This window comes from Centroberyx gerrardi, chromosome 14, assembly GCF_048128805.1.
Source record: "Centroberyx gerrardi isolate f3 chromosome 14, fCenGer3.hap1.cur.20231027, whole genome shotgun sequence".
In the NCBI taxonomy this organism is placed as follows: Eukaryota; Metazoa; Chordata; class Actinopteri; order Beryciformes; family Berycidae; genus Centroberyx; species Centroberyx gerrardi.
The window spans coordinates 11,600,079-11,622,445 of record NC_136010.1 but is presented as its reverse complement, the minus strand read 5'-3'; the positions used below and the strand labels follow the sequence as shown (position 1 = coordinate 11,622,445).

General features: G+C 42.0%; 2 protein-coding genes across 3 annotated transcripts; one reads left to right on the top strand and one right to left on the bottom strand.

Moving 5' to 3' along the window:
• Positions 1-1,122: 1,122 nt before the first annotated feature.
• dnajc22 (DnaJ (Hsp40) homolog, subfamily C, member 22) lies at positions 1,123-2,962 on the bottom strand. The gene is made up of 3 exons (XM_071906802.1): positions 2,413-2,962; positions 1,470-1,762; positions 1,123-1,299 (listed from the first exon to the last, which is right to left on the bottom strand). Exons 1-3 carry the CDS (start codon positions 2,960-2,962, stop codon positions 1,123-1,125), a joined length of 1,020 nt encoding a protein of 339 aa, XP_071762903.1.
• A 1,496-nt stretch (positions 2,963-4,458) lies between these two features.
• lmbr1l (limb development membrane protein 1-like) lies at positions 4,459-20,858 on the top strand. 2 transcript variants are annotated; one of them, XM_071906784.2, is made up of 17 exons: positions 4,459-4,631; positions 12,150-12,234; positions 14,192-14,225; positions 14,552-14,691; positions 15,247-15,350; positions 15,715-15,838; positions 15,970-16,038; positions 16,126-16,190; positions 16,331-16,403; positions 16,506-16,592; positions 16,724-16,800; positions 16,908-16,985; positions 17,585-17,658; positions 17,913-18,003; positions 18,122-18,188; positions 18,402-18,563; positions 19,097-20,858. In XM_071906784.2, exons 1-17 carry the CDS (start codon positions 4,569-4,571, stop codon positions 19,180-19,182), a joined length of 1,479 nt encoding a protein of 492 aa, XP_071762885.1. In that variant the 5' UTR covers positions 4,459-4,568; the 3' UTR covers positions 19,183-20,858. The 2 variants fall into 2 exon arrangements, with proteins under 2 accessions (XP_071762885.1, XP_078144386.1); XM_078288260.1 differs by lacking the exons at positions 4,459-4,631; positions 12,150-12,234; positions 14,552-14,691 and having other exon boundaries at positions 14,221-14,225.
• The last annotated feature ends 1,509 nt before the right edge of the window (positions 20,859-22,367 follow it).

Genomic DNA, 22,367 nt, shown 5'->3' with positions numbered 1-22,367 from the left:
GCATCTCGTAAAATGAATCTTTGACTATTCAACCAGGGCTAACGATCAAGACATTTTGGAGAAGGTGGGCCATTTATTTTTGCAATATCATGTTGTTATCACTGTCTGTCAATATCATACTTTATTCACATAGATTATGTCTTTATTGGGATTGAATGACAGAAGGCATTTTACACTTTTATTATTCATGGTGGATAATCAAGAAGGATGTGTGCATGACAGTTGTTCAATAGTTTGTAACAAGGAGACACCCAAACAGGGACTATGAGTGTTGTGATGAAATAGTTTATGATGATAATCCATCTGCACAGAGCCACAAGGTGGCAGCAAACTGCTGTTTTCTATCCTGTGAGAGCAAGTACTGCATGGTGGTGGTAACCAGTCAAACGCCGTGTGATGTTGTCTCTCTTTAGGGTTGTGGGCGGTGTTACGGGTGGCATGGTCTTGGAGTCCACGCCGGTGTTATTAGCCCCACACCGTTATTTGGTATTTTGTAAATTAAAAGCACATATTCAGAGCTTCCATGTTCAAGTTCAAGGCTACTAAATGATAAATTGACATACTAACAACATACTGATCACTAATATCTTATCACTAATATGACAGATTAGGATGAATAGGATTAATTATTTGTCCTTACCTAGTGACAGTAATGTGTCCAGTACAATCCAATGGTAGCCTAAAGAAGGGCAATATGCCAGAATCTGCACTGTACTCACACTGAACAGTGTTATAAATCTCTGATTGAAAACTGTTACCTTTTACAAATACCGTTAACACGTGGGTTTGGAGAGGAACTTTAAGTTTCACTTTCATTGTAGTGACTGACTTGGATAGCTCTTAGACCCCCCTCTAGTGGCGGTAGGCGGTATAACCGGTATGGCCGGTGTCAAAATGGCACCACTGTGACGACTCTACTCTATCTTAATGTTTATTATCATAAGTATATATGCTATTCTCAGGTGATAATGTCAAGACAGTGCAACTTTCTGTGCAGCCTCTTGATTTATATTGCCTGGAAATGCTGTCAATCAATCATGGCTGAAAAAGGAAAGCTGTCAACAGTGTCACATCCCCACACTCTTGAACCATTCAGGCCAGTCGATAAGGAGCAGAGGACAACTATTTGAATCGATTGGGCTTATGCCGCCGGAGAAGAAGCTCATAAGCCTCGTGGATCTTTATGAACATCGTCTCAGCGTCTTTGCTGGGGTTGTGGTCTGGATGCCATGTCTTGGCCAGTTCCCTGTAGCTATGGGTGATCTCTTCAATAGAGGCCTCTGCATTCAAGGACAACACCTGGAACAAAAACATATTGAGATGCACAATGAGCACAGTTTGGAAATGTTTACTTTGCAAGAGTATTGACTTTACTGACTGAAAATACATACTGTAGACTCACAGAGACACATTTAACCAAACAATTTTGACTCATCACTTCATGTCGTCTTTCCGGAGTTATGACTCACCTGCAATGCCTTTTTTTCTCTCTCGGTGTACTCTTTGAGCAGTATCTCCAGCACCTTCCTCCAGGCCTCTTCAGCGTACCCCCCTCCAGTCAGGGCACACAAGATCCGATATGGCATCAAAAGAATGTACTCCACCACCCCTCTGAGCCAGGGCAGGAACCAGAACATATCCAGCAGTGCTGCTACGCAGTCAGACAAGTAGTACAGAGTGGCTGTAGTGTTATGGAAAATACAGTAACCCAGTGGAGCAGAGAAGGCCAGCCAGGCCAGACCGAGCCTGTAAAGCCGTGGACCTGGACAAGAGACATGTATCGTTAGCAGTTAAAATGATTCAAACAAATAGTAGCAGAGTGTTTTAAACATGTGAAAGGAAATCAGATAATGCTATATTGTAAGTAAGTAGCCTAAGTATAACTTTATTTATATAGCAGCTTTTTAAAACACACAGTTTACAAAGCGCTTCACAAAGAGAGAATAAAAAGAAAGAAAAGACATGAAAGACATAAAAGGACACATGGCAACAAAACAAGATTAACTCTTCAAAAAAACATCATAAAACAACAGTCATACACAAATACAAAGTAAAAGACATGCAACATTAAACATTTTCAACATTGTCATGAAAAGGCCAGCCTATAGAAGTGGGTTTTTAGGAGCTGCTTGAAAGACTCAACAGACTTGGCTGATCTAATCGATTGGGGAGACGATTCCAGAGAGTTGGGGCCATAACTGCAAAGACACGGTCTCCCTTAGTTTTGAGTCTGGAACTAGGGATGACTAGCAGACCTTGACCGGATGACGTAAGTGACCTTGCAGGCCTATATAGGGTCAGCAGCTCACAAATATAACCAGGGGGCACGCCATTCAAGGCCTTGTAGGTGATTAAAAGAATGTGACAGAAATATACTTCTCCTACCGGCTATAGAAAGTGAGATCATCTCACCTAGTTCTTGTGTGCTCCCAGGAGGCCGTGGAGGTTTGAACCTGCGGTGCTGTGCAGCGGTGACACTGGCAGCCAGGCTAATGGGCAGAGGTGATAGGGTGCTGCCATAAAATATAGGTGAGGTAATGAGACAGGCAGTCAGAGTCTTGTGGAGATCGGAGGTCTGCTGGCCAACACTGGACACCAGATGCACCCCTACACCCACACATAAAGGCAGAACGATCAAGTAGAAGAAACTGAGGGAGTTCAATCCTATCAGAGCCACAGTGCCAAAGTAAATCCCCACACACACCTGCCCAGCAAATCTGACCGGGCCTACAGGGGGAGGGACGGTGGCGGGGGGTCTTTTCCTCACTCCCTCTGCCTCTCGATTGGCCTCACCAACATATGCAGGGATACGTAAGACCTCTCTGGCCCAGCCGAACCCAAATCCTCCTAGGGTTAGCATCCATAACAGAGCATGTCTGTCTCTTCCTAAATATAAATGGTGGAGGCCCAAAGGCCCACCTGCTGCCCAGAGGGCATAGGCTACCATTACTCTCTTCACCATGCTTTGACCTCAGTGGATCAGTCCATGAACAGTCGAGGAAGCCTTAGTCATCCCTGATCTGGACCTGCAATTCACATCCCAAGAGAAATATGATTAAAGAGGAGTAACTCATGAGTGTAGCTTTACCTCCAAGTCTTACATGGATTTAAGTCCTTGAAAGACAGTTTTAATGAGGATTCACACCAGTCATAACACAGAAGGCTTTATCTTAGCCCATGATGGGCAGTAATTGTGTCAAGTCAGACAACTATTTAATTCATAACATGTACCAAAAACATAATAGGCTAAAATATTCTTAACATGTTACTACATGTGTTTTTAACTTTTTATCAGAGATAAAACATCACTAAATCATTACACAAAAGTCAGGACTTCATGATAAGCACCAACTTATCTGTAGACCTATACTCTTCATTTCACAGGCTGTATCAGGTTTTTCTCAGCAGGCATGCAATTTATTGATTGATTTATTGATACAGTGGTAACTGGTATTTTCTAATGCAGGCTATGTTACACAATGAGCGCATAATTTTATTTGTAAATCCTTACCCCGACAAATCCTTTCCAGTATTTTCCGTAGTTAAAGCTAGAGCATACTGTTGCAACAGTTGTATGGACTTTGGATCAGGACAATGAAATGGCCTGAATATAGACGACGTTACGTATCAACATGATTGCCCCTTGATCATCTACACTGATAAAGTGTAAAGGGGTGTAAACTAAAGACGAGGTTAGGGAGTTGAGACTGAGTAAACTGATGAAACATTATTTAGAGCATGGTTCAAACAATGCCTCAATTTGCTGTTTAAACTCTTTAGGGAATGACATTGCAAACGTAATGCTATTCACAAATTAACAGCCTAAACCCATGAATACACATCAGTGACAATGACTTAAAATGTCACAAAGTAGCCTAACAAATGTAACAAGAAAAGCAGATTTCTTGGAGAAAATGAGTGGGCTAACAGAAAGCAGCTGGAAGTGTGTTTGCTTGCATGAGAGGTGAAGCAAAGTTGAAATAGAATGAGTTAATCTTTTAAAAGTGTTTACAATTTGGCCAACAGATGTCACTATCCATTCTCCGTCACTCATATCTATATGTGGAAAAAGTAAACACAAAAGTTAGTAGCCTATGGAATAGACTTCCGCACATCCCCTAAAGTAGGCTACCCGAAATCTTTAGTGACCCTGAGAAAAGTTGGGAGGGGCGGAAACTGTAGTATGTAGAAGTAAGTAAGTTACACGTCTTTGGAGATGATGATGATGATGATGATGATGATGATGATGATGATGATGATGACAAAGATACCACTATTACTACTACTACCAATAATAACAATATATAGCACCGCTACCGGCAGAGCTCCCCCGACCCCCATCCCATTTCTCTGGCCCCGCCCCCCTCGTGACCCCTCCTCGTTTGGCTTTTATCAACGGCTACATTTACAGAGTTGCCGTGTAGCAGCCAGGCTAGCTCAGCGGTTTAAAATGCAGCCAGGCAAACCAGCTGCGCATCCCCGGCGTTTCTGAGGAGATGATCTACCTTTTAACGTTATATTTCCCCCAGTGCTTTTAAAGCCGGAGGATACTGGTATGGTTTCGGAGAATGGAAACAGACGACGTGTCGGTTAGAGAGCAACTTTTCCACAACCGGGTCCGGGAGACTATAGTAAGTAACGCCGGGCTAAAGGCAACGTCGGTTATACGAGGATAGTCGGTAGCAATAAATCGGCCACATAATCACTTAGGGAGCCAATTCACTTTATGTCTGTTTTGCATGTCTTAACGGTTGTGAAACTCTGGCAGTGACGAGTTACTCAGTTTCACATGTCCGCCTTGGTATTGCAGTATCTACAGTAAGTGTAACCTAACTTTAAGGTTAGCTTAATGGTTGGAATAAGCATGTCCTGAAGGTTAACTAAACTTCTTTACAGACTAATTATTGCATGGATGCAGCTTGTCATTAGGCAGTGGTGTGGTACAAACACAAAGGGACAACCCACAGAGCCTCTCCAGCACCTGGGGCCCCTCTTATAACGACCCCTTTTCAAGCCCTCCTTCATCTATCTGCCATGGTTTGATTCACCATACTTCACATTTCTGTTCTACTCTACTGTAAGTAATGCATTTAGCTCTGCTGTTGCCACTCTCTCCCAGTGATGACTGTGCTCCTCCTTGACACAGTTCCAGCTGAACTTCAGACTTAACTTGAATATTAGTTACAACAAGGCACATGGAGTGACCTTTAACCCTGAAAAGTACGACCAGATCTCATGTGCAGCAGTATTCATGCTCTGGGACAAGACGTATTGGTGATACTGGTGCACTGTAAATGGCAAATTCCTACAATACAGCAAATTTTTATCTTCCTTTCCATTGCATGTTTTGGGACCATTGGCAGGCTTGTCTATTTCAATTGGTTTATTCAATGGTATGTCTATCTATAAATAAATAATGAAAAACATGATGTCTGATTATACCAAATTAGACTGTGTAGGAGTGGATGGGCACAAGCTGCAGAATATATTAGGCTAGTAAATGAGTGCGTATTAATCCATGAATTAAATTAAATGAAACTTTAATGATCCCCATAGAGAACTTGGGTCATCAAAGAATGGGATATAGGAAAGAATAGAAATTATAGAAAGTATTGAAGATTTGAGGCCTTAAGCTATTGGTTGTTTTTGTCATTTTGACTTGGCTCCATATCTCCATTTTCCTTTCCATATCGTGTTTAAGTGAGAGTGTGAATTATCCATAACCTGAAGATATTTCTACATTCAAATTATCAGTAAGCAAATGAAGCGTATAGACCTACATGAGGCATCACAGACAGAACCACTGTCTTTAAAAAGTTTTTCTTGCAATAGTCAAGAGGACAGAGTCAGGTTAAATAGCCGTTTCATTAGCAGGCATTTTAAGTAGTGTAGTTGCTCATGGAAGTAGCTTTACAATGAGGAGCATTACAATGAAGTGTCCAAGGTGACTCCGATACCCTTGTTTTGACATTGTTTCTTTCACCTAAAGACCTAATGCTCTTAGCTTGCACTCCCTTCTTAAGCCACTGACCAGCGTCAGGTCTTGAGCTTACCACGTCTTCACGGTACTCGTCATGGTGGTCAGCTGACCCTGGCGTCTCTGGTCACTAAATGGCATTAGGCCAAGCTGATGACTGATCAGCTACTTTTGAAATGATGACTATCTGGCAGTAGTATAAGTAGATTTGTGTAGCATCTTGCTAGCCGTACCAACACAAAGTGCTTCACATATTAAAACAAACATAGAACAGATGAATACAAAAAAAAAAAAAAATACAACCAGAACATAAGACAAAACACACCCCACAGTAATTTCCTAAAACGAGTTGGCCAGTCTTAACATTTATGGTGAGGCTGCTCCAGAGTCTTGCGGCCAACACTGTGAAGGCACGATTACCTTTTGTTTTGCGGTTGGACCAGCCAGGTCCTGAGTGATGTCACAGCGCTCTGGGGACACAACAGTATTATAGTAATAGTACTCAGTCGGAGCCTCAGCATGCAGTACCTTGTAGGTGATCACACAAATGTTAAAATCAATTCTATGCTTGACTGGCTGCCAAAGAACGGAGGGCATTATTGGTGTAATGTGGGACCTATGACTTTATTTTTTGTCAAAAGCCTCACAGCCGCATTCTGCACCAGTTGCAGCCAGGCTACTGCTTAGACAAGAGAACAAGGCATTACAATAGTACATACACAATGACATAAAAGCAGGAATAATTATTTCCAAATCATGAGTAGACAAAACTGACTTGATTTTAGAAGTGTTGATGATTTGAAGAAGCAAGACTGAGTCAACTTGCTAACTCCTTCCTCAAAATTCATACATGGGTTGAAAATGACCCAGCAACTTTTAGAGGAGTGGTTGATATTGGAGTGGACACAAATATTGCCTGCCATGTGTTCTGAGCCAAGGACAAGAAGTTCGGTTTCATGTAGAGTTAAGATGCAGGAAATTGTGTGCCATCCAGTCTTGAGTAGCAGATAAATAATCTTCCAAAATAGCTAATCTGATAAGATTGGTTAAAGCTTGATTGGATAGAAAAGAAGAAAACACTGTTACAGTTTTTCTCAGTCGATTTGGTACATTTCTCGAATCATCCTTAACATTTGCAAAACAGTAAGTGCATTTCTCGAAACAATTTGTACAAACAGCACCACACAATGGATTACCTGCAAAAGCCCGTAACATGCTCAAAATCCTTAGTTTAGCCTATCTCTCAAAAGTAAATATTTATGTCAATGAACATGTCAGTGCCATCAGAATGACAAGTCCTTGTGTCATTATTTACAGTCAAAATGCTTAGCCATGTTGTCAATATAACAGTGTACTCTGTAAGTATTTTCTGATGTAAACTATGGCTGAGGTTTTGATGACAATGATTGAAAATGCACATGGCTGCACTTTTTCTGTATGGCATATATCAATTTCAACAGTACAAAGTTACACATTACTGTATGTGGGAGATTGATTGCAAGAGATTGGACAGGATTCACATTTACACTTTTACTGTTTGTACTGTAATTTGTTGACAGACCATGTCATTGCGATACAGAAAAGGAAAAAGACAGACTGTTTTACAGCACTGCATAGCACAAAGGAAAAAAATACAAAATTAGAAATGTAAACATAGGAAACACCCCTTAGGCAGAACTGTGCATGCAGCGCTGTATGGGGAATTACAGTGCAGTCTTTCTACACCTCCTGACGTTCCTGCCTGTCTGCTATTTTAGAGAACTGGTTGATCATTGGTTGATCTAACGCTTCACACATTCCCCTTCATTAGTGAAAGTCAAGATTCACCTGAGAGCAATTCATCAATTCAGGACACATTTACAAAAAAAGTCTAATAGAAATGTATAGAAAATATGCTTGACAGAGTATGACAACTGGTTCAACCATTTTGCATGTAATGACTTATGCAATGAACTAATGCCTAGATGTTTTGGGGGGTAAGACTATTCAACAGAGAACCAGTATAATACATTTTGATCAACACGACATAAGCAATTGATAATGTAGGAAACAGCAATTGTACATAATCATTTGCATGAATGTGCCAAAGCATTTGCAATTTGTTCAAAAGAATGAGAAATTGCTTTTAGGATGTGCACAAGTGACTAGATGATGTGGAGGTTGAACAAGTAGTTTTGAGAATTTCAATTCTGATCTGAGAAATGTACCAAAGCGACTGAGAAAAACTGTAAAATGATTCATTCTATTCACTAGGGGAAGCATAGGCCTATACAATGAAAATAGAATAGGTCCAAGAGTAGACCCCTGGGTGACTTAGTGGAGTGGCTGATGAAACATAATCACCATTAGATACTGGAAATTTCCTATTTGATAGATATGTTGTGTAAACCAACCGAGGGCCGATCCAGAAATACCTACCCACAGCCTAATCTTTTCAAGAAGGATCCCGTGATCAATAGTATCAAAGGCCATGCTGAGGTCAGCAGCAGAGTGGAGCCCTCCCCAGCATCAGGATGCCTTTCATGACCCTGAGAAAAGCTGTTTCAGTACTGTGATTTATGAAAACATGATTGAAATTGATCTGAAGGTTTTCCACTGCATCCAAGAGTTGACTAGGAACCACTTCCTGCAGGACTCTGGATAGAAAGGGGAGCTTGGACATGGGTTTGTAATTTTGTGGGAACATTGGATCCATTTTTTTTAAAAAGAGAGGCTGAATAATGGTTTGGGGAAAAAAACGATCAGGCAAAGCACATGGTTGTGGTTATCATTCTGTTATCTGCTATTCTCTTTTCTCCCAAGGACTTGAATATGTAATTTGGGTGATACAATAAGGCTTGGAATTTGGACTTGTGCATTTCTGGCATCTTGTGTCATTTCAACAATCAAATATACAAACACAACATAGTTGCACACCTTCTTTTGGATAAGGATTGCTATGCTTTGCAATATTTGAAGTTGTTTTTGGCTAAATCTTTCCTAATCTATCCTCTTACTTGTAAACAAAGGCCTTCATACTTTGCCTGACCACGTCAAGAGGCTCGGCCCTCTAGCAATGGGAGTCTGAACAGATTCTTAAGTGGTCCATTGACATTTTGCAAGGACGCTCTGTACCACGTATTGCCTACTTCTTCAGCATTTTTATAGTGAGTGCAAGGTTGGGTAGGCTGTGAAAAGTTTTGAACTTCACTGTTTTTTCTTCCATCAGCACAAAGGCGTTTAGGCTACTCGGTGCATTTTAAAATGGGTTGAGCAAACTCAGAGCCCTGGACCTGTGTGTTCAACACAAAGCTGTGCCTTTGGATGCTGAACTCCCCTAAACTCCTTTCTCAATGGCCTGCTAAGTGCTGCCAGCTCTAGACATTTGCCAATCAAACACGTGTTCCTACCTACAAAACTTGGAGTAAAAGGGTGTTATTCCCCCTCCCCTCACTTTTTTTTTCACCCAATACCCATCCTTTGTTCCCTGCTTTCCCTTTGTTGGATTAACTATAGCAGGCTCCTTGCCAAATTAGACTGCACTATTGAACAATTTCACAGGCTGATCTGATTAGTTGTTATGCACAGTGCATTGTTGTTTGCAAGTTGCAGCCATTTCTAAGTGTATTTCAAATGACCAGTCCCATCTACACAGTCATAAGCCATGCATTTCTCAACAGATAAAATTATATGTTTAGTCTGGAATAAAGTAATCTAGGGTTTGTGCCTACATGACACCAAAAGCCACGTCATGTTAGGAAGGTTAGACAAAACTCTGACGGCACATGATGCATGTTTGACTGGCTTAATTTGTCACTGTAAAAGCATTGGGAATGAAGCAGGCAGTCACTCACTCAGCAATCAGTATTTGAGGAACTTTATAAAACAGAAACAGGGCAGGTTTCTGATTTCAGCAGTTTTAGGGAACCCATCTTTTATTCCTTGTTTATGTTGACCTGCACAGATGAGAACTGAGAACAACCACTTGTTTTTCTAAAAAAAAAATATATATATTGTTGCCATTCTAAAGTGGGTCAGCTTCTTCCACCTCTTCCAACCATGGATATAAGATTAGGGGTGCACGCCCATCCCCCATGTGTTACTGTACCATATGTCCCAGTGATCCATTGTAAAATGTTCTTTGTTCATAATTTGGAATAATAGAAGCATTGACGTAAAAGGCCATTGTCTCATCATGTTCATTTTGATCTCGTCTTCTACTCTCCTGGCACTTTTTGTATTTCACAATGCATTGCACTATACTTTTGTGAAATAAATTGCTCAGAAACCTGATGCTTAATGACACAGATGATATTCTAATCCTAGAATTCACTCTATTTCATGAGTTGGTGGGCTATGGGCTAGCTCTGTCAAAAGCCTTTTTATTCTTCCCAGGCAGTCATTATCCTTAAGTTTGCATCCTATTAAGAAACCGGTTTTACAGACAACCATATACATGTTGTTACATTTCTGCCATTCTCCAGAGCTCCTCTCACACCTATTGTTTTCTGCTGTTATTGCCACCTCAGACAAACTTTTACATCCTGCCAGCTTTGTTGGTCTTCCTCTGTGCTCTGGGGAGAAAATGTGTGTTTTTGTACTGTTTTTTTTGTAAGGAGAGTGGGCAGCACAGCACACTCACCTTTTGGCATTTTATTCAGACAGAGTAGGAAGAGACAGAAGAGGAGATTCGTTCCTTGGCCAGCACTTGTGTGGGTCAAGAGGCGGCAGACTTAACCACTCAATCTGGCTGCATGTGTTGAGAGTTTTAATGTTCCAGTTTGCCTCGGATCTTCTCCAACCTAATATGCTGTGGCAGAGAAGAGTACGTTCTGCCTCACTCACCCAGTTATTCAGTGTATTCTTATCCTCCACTGATTGAAACACAAGTCTAGCATCGTGCATAGACTTAATGTGCTTATTGACTTAATGTCCAGATTGAATTTGTGAACAGGTCAGCCAGAGAGGGCTATTTTTTCAGCAGGTCCACATAGTTGACACATTATTCAGTATCCATTTGAGAGTGCTTGGTGAAATGGAATATGAAAGCTGGGGATTTGGTTAGAAATGTTTTACATTGCGCTAACTTATAACTATGCCATTTTCCTGGCCTAGGACTAGGTGTTTCCTGACTGTCCACTCTGCTGTAGGGACTGGACTAGACTAGGAGTTTATCTGTAAGATGTGGAGATGTGTGTAAAATGTCACAAAGATGTGGCTCTTGCTGTTGAAATGTAGCTGTTTTCTCCAGAATTTTATGACCAGCTTGAGGGTAGGATCATGACTGACACATCATGTGTTACCACTGTTTTTGCCTATAGCTGTACAATAGATTTACATTTTTTTTGGGGGGGGGGGGTGAAATGTTGAGTACTTCACCAGACAACAGATTGCTGATTGGATATAGGCTTAGCCGAAATATGTTGGTCACACAGTTTGTCTGGGAAAAGATGATCTCTCTGGGCAGCATGGAGGCTATCCATCACTGGGGTTAACCCTCTTCTCTTGCTCTCCCCCTAATCCATTCTAGTTTGTGACTCTCACCCATTTCCCTAACTCTTTGTTGGGATAAAGTGGTAATCTTCAGCCTCCATCTGTCTATCCTGGCATTGTCAAAATGGTGGGACGTTCTCCTTTTGAAGTGATGCATAGGCTAACTTAGCCAGCAACTGTTGATATCTCAACATTGACAAGTATTGTCTGTGTCACTGGCTATGCCCCTCTTCTGTTAAATATGATCTAAGCTGTTTTTCTTGCACTCCAAAACAAAATAGAAATGTGAAACAAGTCTCTGAGGAACAAATCTATTGTAACCACCTGTGACAAATCTGTGAATCTGCCCTGTTCTCCATTATCTTTTTGTGTTACGCTGGTGCCACTTCCCACTCCCTATCATATATCTAATCCCTGTTCTGTGTCCTGATGTTCTCGTTATCTGTGCCACATATTCACCCCACCTCCTTCAGACCTCTGGGATATATTGCGTCAGAGATATGAGCCTACTTCAGCTTATGTGTTGTTGCTAATGAACCATGTCAGACACAACAGGACACTTTCTTTATGTGAATAACTGCTCACCCAAGTCAAAGAAATGCCACTAACTCCTTTTTATCCATGTTCACGAACATGGACTGTGCAAAGGCAAAAAATTACAAAAATAAAATGTATTTTTTTCCTTCTGTCTCCTCTACAGATCTGTGTCCTCCTGTTTACGTGTCTCTACATAGTGTCCTACCTCATACTCACGCACTTCAGGAAGACAGCTGAGTTTGTCACTGGTGAGTTTTAAAGCCACTCTCTGCCTTCTGGATCTTAATATACACAACGCATACAAACTGTTCTGTGAGAGAGCTTTCCATCAAAGGCTGATGCCAGGAGGTGAATTCATGGTGTTGACAAGCATACTGATTACACTGGTGTTTTGGAATTTTTCTTCCACAGAGAGAGTATGTAGGCAACACTCTTCACTGCAAGCAAAGCTGGCATATAGCTGTTCTACAGAAACCCCCTATTCTATTTAGAGTAAATAGTCCCCTATTTATGGTAGGTGGGCGGGTTGGGGGGGGGGGGTTAGGTAAAACTCAGAATAGTCTGTCTGACAAGCAGTATGTTGAACATAATTTACAAACCTAATTCATTGTAAGCGTATGTTCTGAACGATACTTTAAAAAATTATCTACGGTACAACTAAAATGTTAAATCCTATGCGTCTGCATATATATGTGTGATTTTTGAGGTTTTATCAATGGCCGTTTTCTTTTCCATGTTTACATATGTGTAACTGTATATGTGCCAGGGGTTAAAGTCTCCACCCAAGCCTCTGGACGTTGGCCAGAGCACCCCAAAGGTGCAGAAGGAGCGTTATGTAACACTAACAGTAACCTCCTCAGGCGCTCTCACTGTGGATCAGGATGGCGGAGGGGCGGTGAAGAATGTTGCTACAAGATAAACACACACTGTCATACCTAGCCCAAGGCCCCTCTGCTTGGACAAAAACATCTCAAAGAAGGTTTTTCCTCAACAAGCACATACAACCAACATGGGCTTGTTTAATTTCTCATGACTCTGCGTTACGGTATTTTGTTTTTGACAGTATGAATGGCGCAGGGCTGTTTGTAAAATCTGTTTTTGGTTGCAGCACATTTGAGGATTAATGGCTCGTTAGCCTTCAAAGTACAGTCTACACACAACCATTTGCTCTTGCATTAATGTAATGCAAGGATCTCTCACTGGAACCAAACAAGCCAACCTAATATACTTGGACCTATATTCGCCATTAAAAAAAAATACACGTTTAAAGTTCTGCTATGTGACTGTGTTGAAAGTTATGTAATGCATCCAATAACTTGCCCCTATTGGAAACAGATGTCACACCTCCAACTAGCCCGGTCTCTATTACTCCTCTGAGGCTGGAGCCTGGGCGATGGCCAGCTCTTTTATTGGGTTTTGGAGCAGGCGATCTGTGGAAGCCTGCTATAGATTAGTTCACTGTTGTTGATGTTGTCTGTGCATCACCAACAGCAGAACAGTTGTGCCTTGCAGCTACATGACAATTGTGCAATACAGAACTACAGAACTTGTTTTTGACAATCAATAGCAATGCCAAGAACTGGTTTCTGTTCCTTGGGCTTTGCCTTATTTATCAAGCAACTATACACTAACATTTGCATGGGAAGAAGTTTCAATACCATGTGCAATGATAAACATGCCATTTATAAAGTACGTCTTACAACGTTTGGCATGTTGCATGTTTACTAAACAAGTTTTGCCCAGTATTTTAGTATCATTCAGTGACACTCCTTTCTTTGCTGATCCTCCCTACATACATACAGTTTCTGCCTGAGTATTGGTTGAACAAAGTGTTCCAAACATGTACTCCCCTCTCTCCCCCTACTGTGAGGCCAGCAAACCTTTTTCTTTTTTCAGCGTCATATGTTGGGCAGCTTCCCACACACACACACACACATACCCCACCACCACCATTCCCCCAGACCCTGACTGAGGCAAAACAGGAATGAACCTATCTATTAACATTCCTACATTTTCAGCTCTTATCTGATTAGAGTCAGAATGATGTTTTCAAGCTTTCCTCAGTTACCAAGGTTAGAAAGTTGGCTTTGTTTCTATGGCAACTTGTCCTTGTTAAAACATACAAGACTTAGCATAATTGTAAAACGGTAAAGATCAATTAATCAATAAGTCATATCTCATGTCTCACTTGTTTTCCTCCTTCAGATGACATTGAAGATGCCACCGTCAACAAAATTGCGTAAGTGAAAAGCTCTAATGATTAAATGACCCAACAGCAATCAAAATTTGGCTGTAGTTTTATTGTCCTATCCTTTGCTGTCCTCTCTCTGTGTGTGTGTGTGTGTGTGTGTGTGTGTGTGTTGGAGAGGGTAGGGTGGGAGGGGTAGCATGCAGGTTCCTCTCTGCCCTTTGTCCCTACACGTTGGCGCTGTACTACTTTATCCCCAGCCACCCTCACAGGCCTCTTACATAGGCAGTGCTGTAAGCTTGATGCTAAACACAAACACGTCCACGGCATCAGGCAGATAAATACTCACTCACAGTCTCTCTTTCTCCCTCTCCCAGGCTGTGGCTGTGCACGTTCACCCTCTCTGTCGCAGTGTGTGCTGTGCTCCTTCTCCCCATCTCCATTCTGTCCAATGAGGTGCTGCTCACCTTCCCACAGAGTTACTACATGCAGTGGCTCAACGGATCTCTTATACATGGTATATCTTATTCTTTATTAGTTGACAACACCAAAGTGACAGTTGATGCCCATAGAAAGAGTATTGTTTGAAAACTGGATCAGAGTCAATGAGGAACATTGGTTATAGGCATCAAGTCAATACTACACATGCTTGTGTACAAAGGGATAATTATTATTGATTGAGTGTGCTGTGACTTTACTATGTTCTTTGTTTGGTGTGTGGAAAAAAAATGTTTAACTGCCTTTCTGCTGCTGTTTAACTTAAAGCAACTTTCCAACTTGATTTTTCAAGCTTGTTTTTGAAGCCTGTAGTACCGTTCCATATGAGAAACATTCTGATAGTGAACTGTCAGGTTTTCCCTTCTTGTTTTTTTACTGTTGTACATTCTCACTTATTACCATAGATGTTACTAGGTAGCCTAACATTAGTTTCATGCTACACTGCTTAGCTGGATGCCTCACAGTGGCTGACAGTGGTACTGAACAAATCCTTCACTCAATGTGCAATGTTTAACTGGGATGAATGCTTGGAATGAAAACTAATGTTTGGAAAATCTCTCTTCCTCCCTATCAGGCTTGTGGAACCTAGTCTTTCTCTTCTCCAATTTGTCCTTGGTCTTCCTCATGCCCTTTGCCTACTTCTTCACTGAGTCCGAGGGATTTGCAGGGTCCAAAAAGGTACTGGTTTTTGCCTAGAAAAGTTATGAAAAGTTATGAAAAATGATAAAAGGGAGAAAAGTTTTATAAAAGTCAAAACAGTCTAGACCTCTCTGTTGGAGGAAAACATTGGTTGCTGCATTTTCTTTATTGACAGAGTTAAATTATTATTATAATCCTTGATTTTAAAGTGAAAAACAAACTAATGCTTAGTTAGTGAAATTTGGGGGGTCATGTAGAAAGTTTTGGAATTTCATCAGTGAAAAGGTGTGGGATCCCTGGGATAATGATAATATTATCTTATATTGCTATTGATATTGATATTACTAGTTGTCTGCTTCTGTCATTGTCCCTGTTGATTACTGAATATCTGATTTGTGTTTAGGGGGTGATGGCACGGGTGTATGAAGCAGTTGTGCTGCTGTTGCTGCTGGCTCTGCTAGTGCTGGGCATCGTGTGGGTGGCATCAGCCCTCCTCCACGACAACATGGCCAGAGAGAGCCTCTATGGTGAGTCACCTGCAATACCAAAAGACCCTTCAGTGAGGATATTCAACTCAGGAATGAAATTGGTTTTCTAGATTTTTATGGGTTTAATGGTTTTGTAGTAACTTATTATCCACTCCTCCTCTGATTTCCAGACCTATGGGAGTACTACCTTCCCTACCTGTACTCTGGGATCTCTCTCTTTGGAGTGGTGCTTCTTCTGTGTAAGTACATATGAACCTCAAGTAGTTGAGAGAAGCTTAAAGCAGTAAAACACTTCTATATCACCATCTGTGTCTTTTGTTCTTCAGTGTGCACCCCCTTTGGACTGTCCCGAATGTTCAGTGTAACTGGCAGCCTATTGGTCAAGCCACGGGTGAGTGACAAACCTGAAGTGTCAAACATGTTATGTCGAACTCAAAAATGCCTATTCCACATAGCCATTACATCAACTTTTGTCGTGTGGCTATAAAATCTAGTTTGCTAATTCTCACTGTTGTCTGTTTTCCCCCTCAGCTGTTGGAAAATGTAGAAGAGACTCTGAGCTGCACCACATTTGAGGAGGCCTCGCTGTCCAGGAAACTGAACTGTGAGTGGGCCGCTATGGACTCACCGATTTGTCATTCTCTTGTGACTCACTTTAAAGCTGTCTGTTGTTTTTGTGTCTTAATTGTGTGTTGTCTGCTTGAAGGTGGCAGTACGTCTTGCTGGGTCAAGCTGAATATGGAGGCGATGAAAAGGGAGTACCAAACAGTCCGGAGCCAGCGCGTCGCCCTGGGTAAGACTGACTGAACAGACTGCTCGCTGCCGGGCTCCTCTCACAGCGATTACAATGTATAGCCATAGAGTGACACTCATCTCTTGTGTTTTCTTTTTCTTCCCATTGTTTTTTCTTGCTCTCCCCTACAGAGATGCGTAGGAAAGCGTCCCCATGGCAACGAAACCTGGGCTACCCACTGGCCATGCTTCTGCTCCTAGCTCTGACGGTACAGCTGGGCTTCTTTCATAATCACAGTCTATTCTGACTCTCGTTTAATTACACAGCTGTTTGTGTATTCATTGTATAATGAGGACATTATTCGTGTCTCCTCAGGTGATGTGTGTCCTGATGGTCTGTTTCAATGTGCTGGAGCTGCTCTTTGATGAGACAGCTATGCCTAGAGGAATGGAGGTGAGGGTCCCACTAAAAAGAAAATGTTAACGTTGCATGTAACAGTGATCTGTCAGAAAACAGACGGATAGATTTGTGTTCGTTGGGTCTCTGTTTTGGACCATCAATGTGGTGAGCATAGCAGAAGTACAGTAAGGAGAAAACATGGGTTTGCTCATACCGGTGCTATTTCATAGAAAAAACAAGGGAACAGAATATATAGTATAGATTCAATAAAAAACTGACCTGGAAAACCTACAGTCATCCCAACCTCATACCAGGCTTTCTCAGTTTTATCTTTGTTTTTGTAATCCTTTGATGAGTCGTACAACGGGATGGTGTACACTACATTGTCTCCGCGTTCGTTGCCATTTTTCCCGAAACAAACGTAGGAACGCCTCTAATTGGCTAAACAGATGGCGAATGCATCCGTCGAAATGTCCGTCAAATTTCCATCCATATTGACGGAGACGGACGAATCATCAGCCCTGTCCTCATCGAAAACAAATTGAAACGAACACGAACGTACACGGACGGACACAACGGATCAGTGTGGCTGTCTCTTTAGTCAGCTGTCCACGCTGACGCTGATTGTTGGATGATTTTTGTTTGCGTTTCAGGACCCTCGCCTGGGGAAGACCTCCTTCTCCATGTTCGGCTCGCTGGGAGCTGCAGTGCAAGTAGTCCTCATCCTGTATCCTTTTATCTCAATCTACTGTGCGTCCGTCCGCACACACAGAGTTAACTAGTGGTGTCCAGGTGGCTCTGATTCAGCCGCATACAGACTGTCTTTGATAAATATACAGTGTGTGTGATGTTGACTCATCCCATCACATTCATAAAAAATATGGTGCTGATATGCTTTTTGAAATGCCATTATGGATGTATTCGTCTGTCTGAAGGAGTGTATGGCTCTTAATCCCAGTGTTGTCCTTAATTGAATGCCAGCTATCTGATGGTGTCTTCAGTGGTGGGTTTCTACAGCTCTCCTCTCTTCACTGGCCTGCTGCCTCGTGCCCAGGACACCAACCTCACACAGGTATATCACAGCTAGCCTTTATCTGTATCTCTTCTGTTAAACCTCAGTCTGAGGTCTGAGCAGAAGCTGAATGAAGCACTGTCAGTTAAAGTAACCTCTAACTTTCTGTTCCTCTCAGATAATTGGGAACTGCGTTTCACTGCTTGTTCTGAGCTCAGCACTGCCAGTCTTTTCACGCACACTTGGTAAGGACATGGAAAATATGACTAATTATTCATCACAAAAAGACCACATGTAATGTCAGCTGGTGCTGAATGAGCATTTTTATTACATGTAGTTTTAATAATGCCCACAAGAGGGCATGTGTATGCAGTTAATGTTCTGCAGGTGAGGCCTGGCTCAAGTGGAACATTTTTCTGTACCGATTTTCATTCCTCCTCCTCTTTGTGTTTTCTTAGGGATCACCCGGTTTGATCTCCTGGGAGACTTTGGTCGGTACAACTGGCTTGGGAACTTCTACATTGTCTTCCTGTACAACATGCTGTTTGCTGGGCTCACCTCCGCCTCACTCATCAAGACGGTCACCTGGGCAGTACAGAGAGAGCTGATCCGTGCCTTTGGTCAGTCTGCACTTTCAGTTTGCTTTTATACAGTGGGGTGAATGTACGCTTGTATTTTTGTGCCGGTGGGGTTGTGTTCTGCTGCAAATTGTTGTACTTGGATAGATTATGTCACGAGTGTTCCCACCTTTTGGCCACGTTTCCCTATGGGCTGGTCTCTTTTCCTCAGATAGAAAGTGTACAATTCGTTCAGGAAAGTGTAAAGGGACAAGAGGAGAGTAGGGTCCCCTTGGGGACCTTCAGGCCCCACCGCCCTAGTCCCCTCGCAGCACACACACCCTCTACCCCTCCGCCCAACACAAACAAGGGCTCGGAGCATGGACACGCCACAAACACACACTCCCCTTCCTCACGGCACAGATAGCATCTCTGCTCCACTGCAGCTCTCCTGCTCTTTCCCCTTGCCTCCCTACTTGCTTTTGTTCTGTGATTGATAGACTTTCATTTCACCCAAATCACTCTTTTTCTTAGCTTAGCAAGTTTTGTGCGCCGCCTTGTGATTGTGAGTAATGTTGTTGTTGTTTTCTCTGCAGGTCTCCACAGACTGCCCTTGACTGTGTCACGCTCCACCATCCCCTTCAGACTCCTCCTGGCCAGCGGACTGTCTAAGATCCAGTGACTTTCTCTTCCTCACCACTGCCTTTCCTAACCTTTGGAACCTGAGCCTCCTCAAATGTGTACCTGTTGGATCAAAGGCATTTTCAGTTCAGTCCTCTAGCCAATCGGTGTGTGGGTCACCCCGAGTGAAGAGGTTGGAGTGGAGGAGTCTGTCTGCACTTTGTCCAATGGGAGCTCTGCTTGGAGCTGTGTTTAATGGCCAGTGCAAGTTGGTGTGTGGAACCAACTTTGTCTGGTTATATGACTACAAGGACAAGTATTGCTACGATGAGTTTCCTGAGTCGTGGTAATGACTGGAACAGGGGAGAAAAAGGGATCAAGGCCATACTGGGAGTCCTGCCATAGAGCAAGCACCCCACAAAACCCGATGCCTTATGAATAACCGATCCATCAGATAGCCTTTGCTCTGTGGACACATGTAAAAGTCAGCAGAGTTATTTTGAAACATTACGCTGTAGCTGTGACATCATTTCCTCTTCCTGCTCTAGGTTGAGCAAGTGCTCTTTTCTCTGTAGCTTCCCCACGCTTTCCCTTCTCTTATGTTGCACCGCACCACTATTTTAAGATTGGGAATCGTACTTCCATGTGTTTGTCGGTCTGGTCTGCACTGGTGTTATGTTAGTTAATGAGAGGAAGTTCTCTATGGGAGCAAAGGGGGCACAGAGTACCTTGTCTATCCATTGATCCACAGATTACGCAGGGAATATGAGAATAAGTTAATCGTCTCAATTTGGAGCTCTCGGGCCCAGACTGAGTTTATTCATAGAATAAAGAGCATTAACTGTGGTGGTTTCTCATTGAGCAGGCTTTTATTTTTGTAGTTGACAGTGGGCTTACTGAGTCTGGGGACCTCTCTATAATTTAGAATAGTACATGACAAAAAAGAGAGCTTTACACTTTGTCTTATGCAAGAGGTTTCCTAATGCCAAGTGACACTCACTAGGAGGAGCTTCCGCCTTAGACCAATCAAACTGTGAATTTTTTTTTAAGAATTTGTGGGGGGAAAGTGCAATATTTTTTTCTTAAAAGCCCACTTTTTAACTTCACCAAAAGTAATTGCTTAATTCATACAATGTATACAGGAAAGTGTTTTTTCCTCTTATCTCAGTTCTCTTTTGTTTCAGTTGAAGCTGTTTTGTGGACATTAGGTGAATGCTTAGGATAATTTCATATTTATTTCTCAAGGAGCAAATGTGACTATATTTCCATGCAATCCATTCCATTGTCATTTTTTCTGTATTGATACCATACATTCTAAAATTTTCTCAACTGTATCTCATGATTCTCAATGTATTGGTGATCCTGTGTCACCGTTTGTCTTTGCTGTATCAGCAGGTTATTAGCTGTTAGCTTGACCAGCAGGGGACAGTGTCTCCCAAACCCCTCGTCAACCTCTGTGTGTGTGAGATTTTACGAGGTACTTCTCTCCCTGGTCAGTCATTATATGGAGCACTCTGATGAGGTTTACTCATTTCATTTTGTCTGGGAATTTCTTTTGGTTTTGGGAGCACAAAATTTCAAAAGTACTGTTTTTGTCATTATGTAAGGGCATTTTGGGATAGAACCATCTTTGCTTTACACATTAGCCATGGGATTTTAGCAGTTGTTAAAAAATAGTTTAAAAATGTGACGATACAGTTGACACATAAAGGAAGATCTTTAGAGTTGTTCTCAAAGATGACAGTAGTGTTTTTAAGGTTTACTTTTAAAATGCTCTGATATTTCAGATTTTCCTAAAACTGAATTTTCAGCCATAATATTGTTTTATGAGCAAAAAAGCAATAAAAATGTCTGTTTTTCTATTTAAGTTCTCTGGGTTCTTTTGGATACACATCAGGGTGACTTTTACACTAAACTGTTTCTTCACTGCTGTTACATGTTAGTTACATTATATGGATGTAACTAAATGCACTATAACCAGTCTGACTTGGTCACTGTGTGTGTGTGTGTGTGTGTGTGTGTGTGTGTGTGTGACTAGTGAGCGTGTGTGTGTGTGTGTGACTAGTGAGCGTGTGTGTGTCTGTCCTCTGTGTCCCTCCACCCTTTTGTTGCACTTCTTTAATCAGCAGCAGAAGAAAGCCATATTTTGGCCTGTCTGTCAGCAGTGGCCAGCCGCGACGCCACTACAGCCAAGGCCCACGCTTTCCCCACTCGGATGCCACTGCTAGATAAAACCCCCGCAAATCAGAAGGAGAAGCGACGTTCGCTCGCATTCACTCCTTCACGTCCCCGCCGCCCACCCACCTCCTTTCTTCCATCCGTTTTCCTTGCCTATTGTTCATTTCCTCTCCTCATTTTTCTGAAGTCAGTTCAAGAAAATCCTGGGCTCTGATTGATTTCTCCCTCCTGATTTTTGTTTGCGTTTCTTTTCTTGTTTTCTTTTGTTGGATGTTTTAATTAAGCTTATTTGGTTTGGGCTTTGTTTTGCATTGCTTTTCCTCTGCTAAAAGGAAATGGACTGAAATGTCGCCGTAACATTACTTGCACATCTGGAGACTCGTTACCCAGTGAGATGTGACACATAAGGCAGACATGAGGTGTGTGTGGGAGAGATTAGAGACATTCGGTGTGTCTTGAAAGAAAGACGGGTTCATTTGTAAAGGGCATCTCTGCCACTGGTTGTATGTCAGGGGAGATGATGCCATCTATTGCATTGCATGATGGTTTGAACAAACCCCGTAGACACAAGGCATTTGGATGCTTTTCTACATGTCCATGAGACGCAGGAGAAATGACCAAAAGAATAATGCTATTTACAGTCTTAACACGGCTTGAGAAGCATAATCCAGGACAATACTTAAAGCATTGCTGAATGATGTTAGGTGAGCAAAAACAATTCCTCTAGAAAAATATAAAACGGCTTCTTCAATGAATTACCTTTTGCGTTTCCAGCGCTCTGAGCCCTGAAGTGTGCTATTCAAAGTCTGTCTGGACAATTCTTTGTTAAAATACTTAGAATGCAATATTCTGCTAATATAATAATATTTAAGCTATATTTTTTTGGAGTTATGAGAGAACTATTATAGAATACAGGATTTGATTATGGTGTCTTTCAACACACGTTACACACACACACACACCATGAAACAAGCCAGCATATCTGTCTTACGCTTGGATTTAGATGGGGAAACATTAGAATAGCACCTCACTACAGCAAAATATAAGGGTTGATAGCTGTGCAATCAA

What these genes read in the sequence shown, in the direction of transcription:
- dnajc22 (XM_071906802.1), bottom strand. Translation starts at nt 2,962, where the DNA reads ATGGTGAAGAGAGTAATGGTAGCCTATGCCCTCTGGGCAGCAGGTGGG. An exon ending in TGGGAGCACACAAGAACTAG is followed by an intron (nt 1,763 to 2,412) that starts GTGAGATGATCT and finishes TCTCTTGTCCAG; the next exon opens with GTCCACGGCTTTACAGGCTC. An exon ending in GAGAAAAAAAGGCATTGCAG is followed by an intron (nt 1,300 to 1,469) that starts GTGAGTCATAAC and finishes TTTTTGTTCCAG; the next exon opens with GTGTTGTCCTTGAATGCAGA.
- lmbr1l (XM_071906784.2), top strand. Translation starts at nt 4,569, where the DNA reads ATGGAAACAGACGACGTGTCGGTTAGAGAGCAACTTTTCCACAACCGG. An exon ending in ACCGGGTCCGGGAGACTATA is followed by an intron (nt 4,632 to 12,149) that starts GTAAGTAACGCC and finishes TCTCCTCTACAG; the next exon opens with ATCTGTGTCCTCCTGTTTAC. An exon ending in GCCACCGTCAACAAAATTGC is followed by an intron (nt 14,226 to 14,551) that starts GTAAGTGAAAAG and finishes TCCCTCTCCCAG; the next exon opens with GCTGTGGCTGTGCACGTTCA.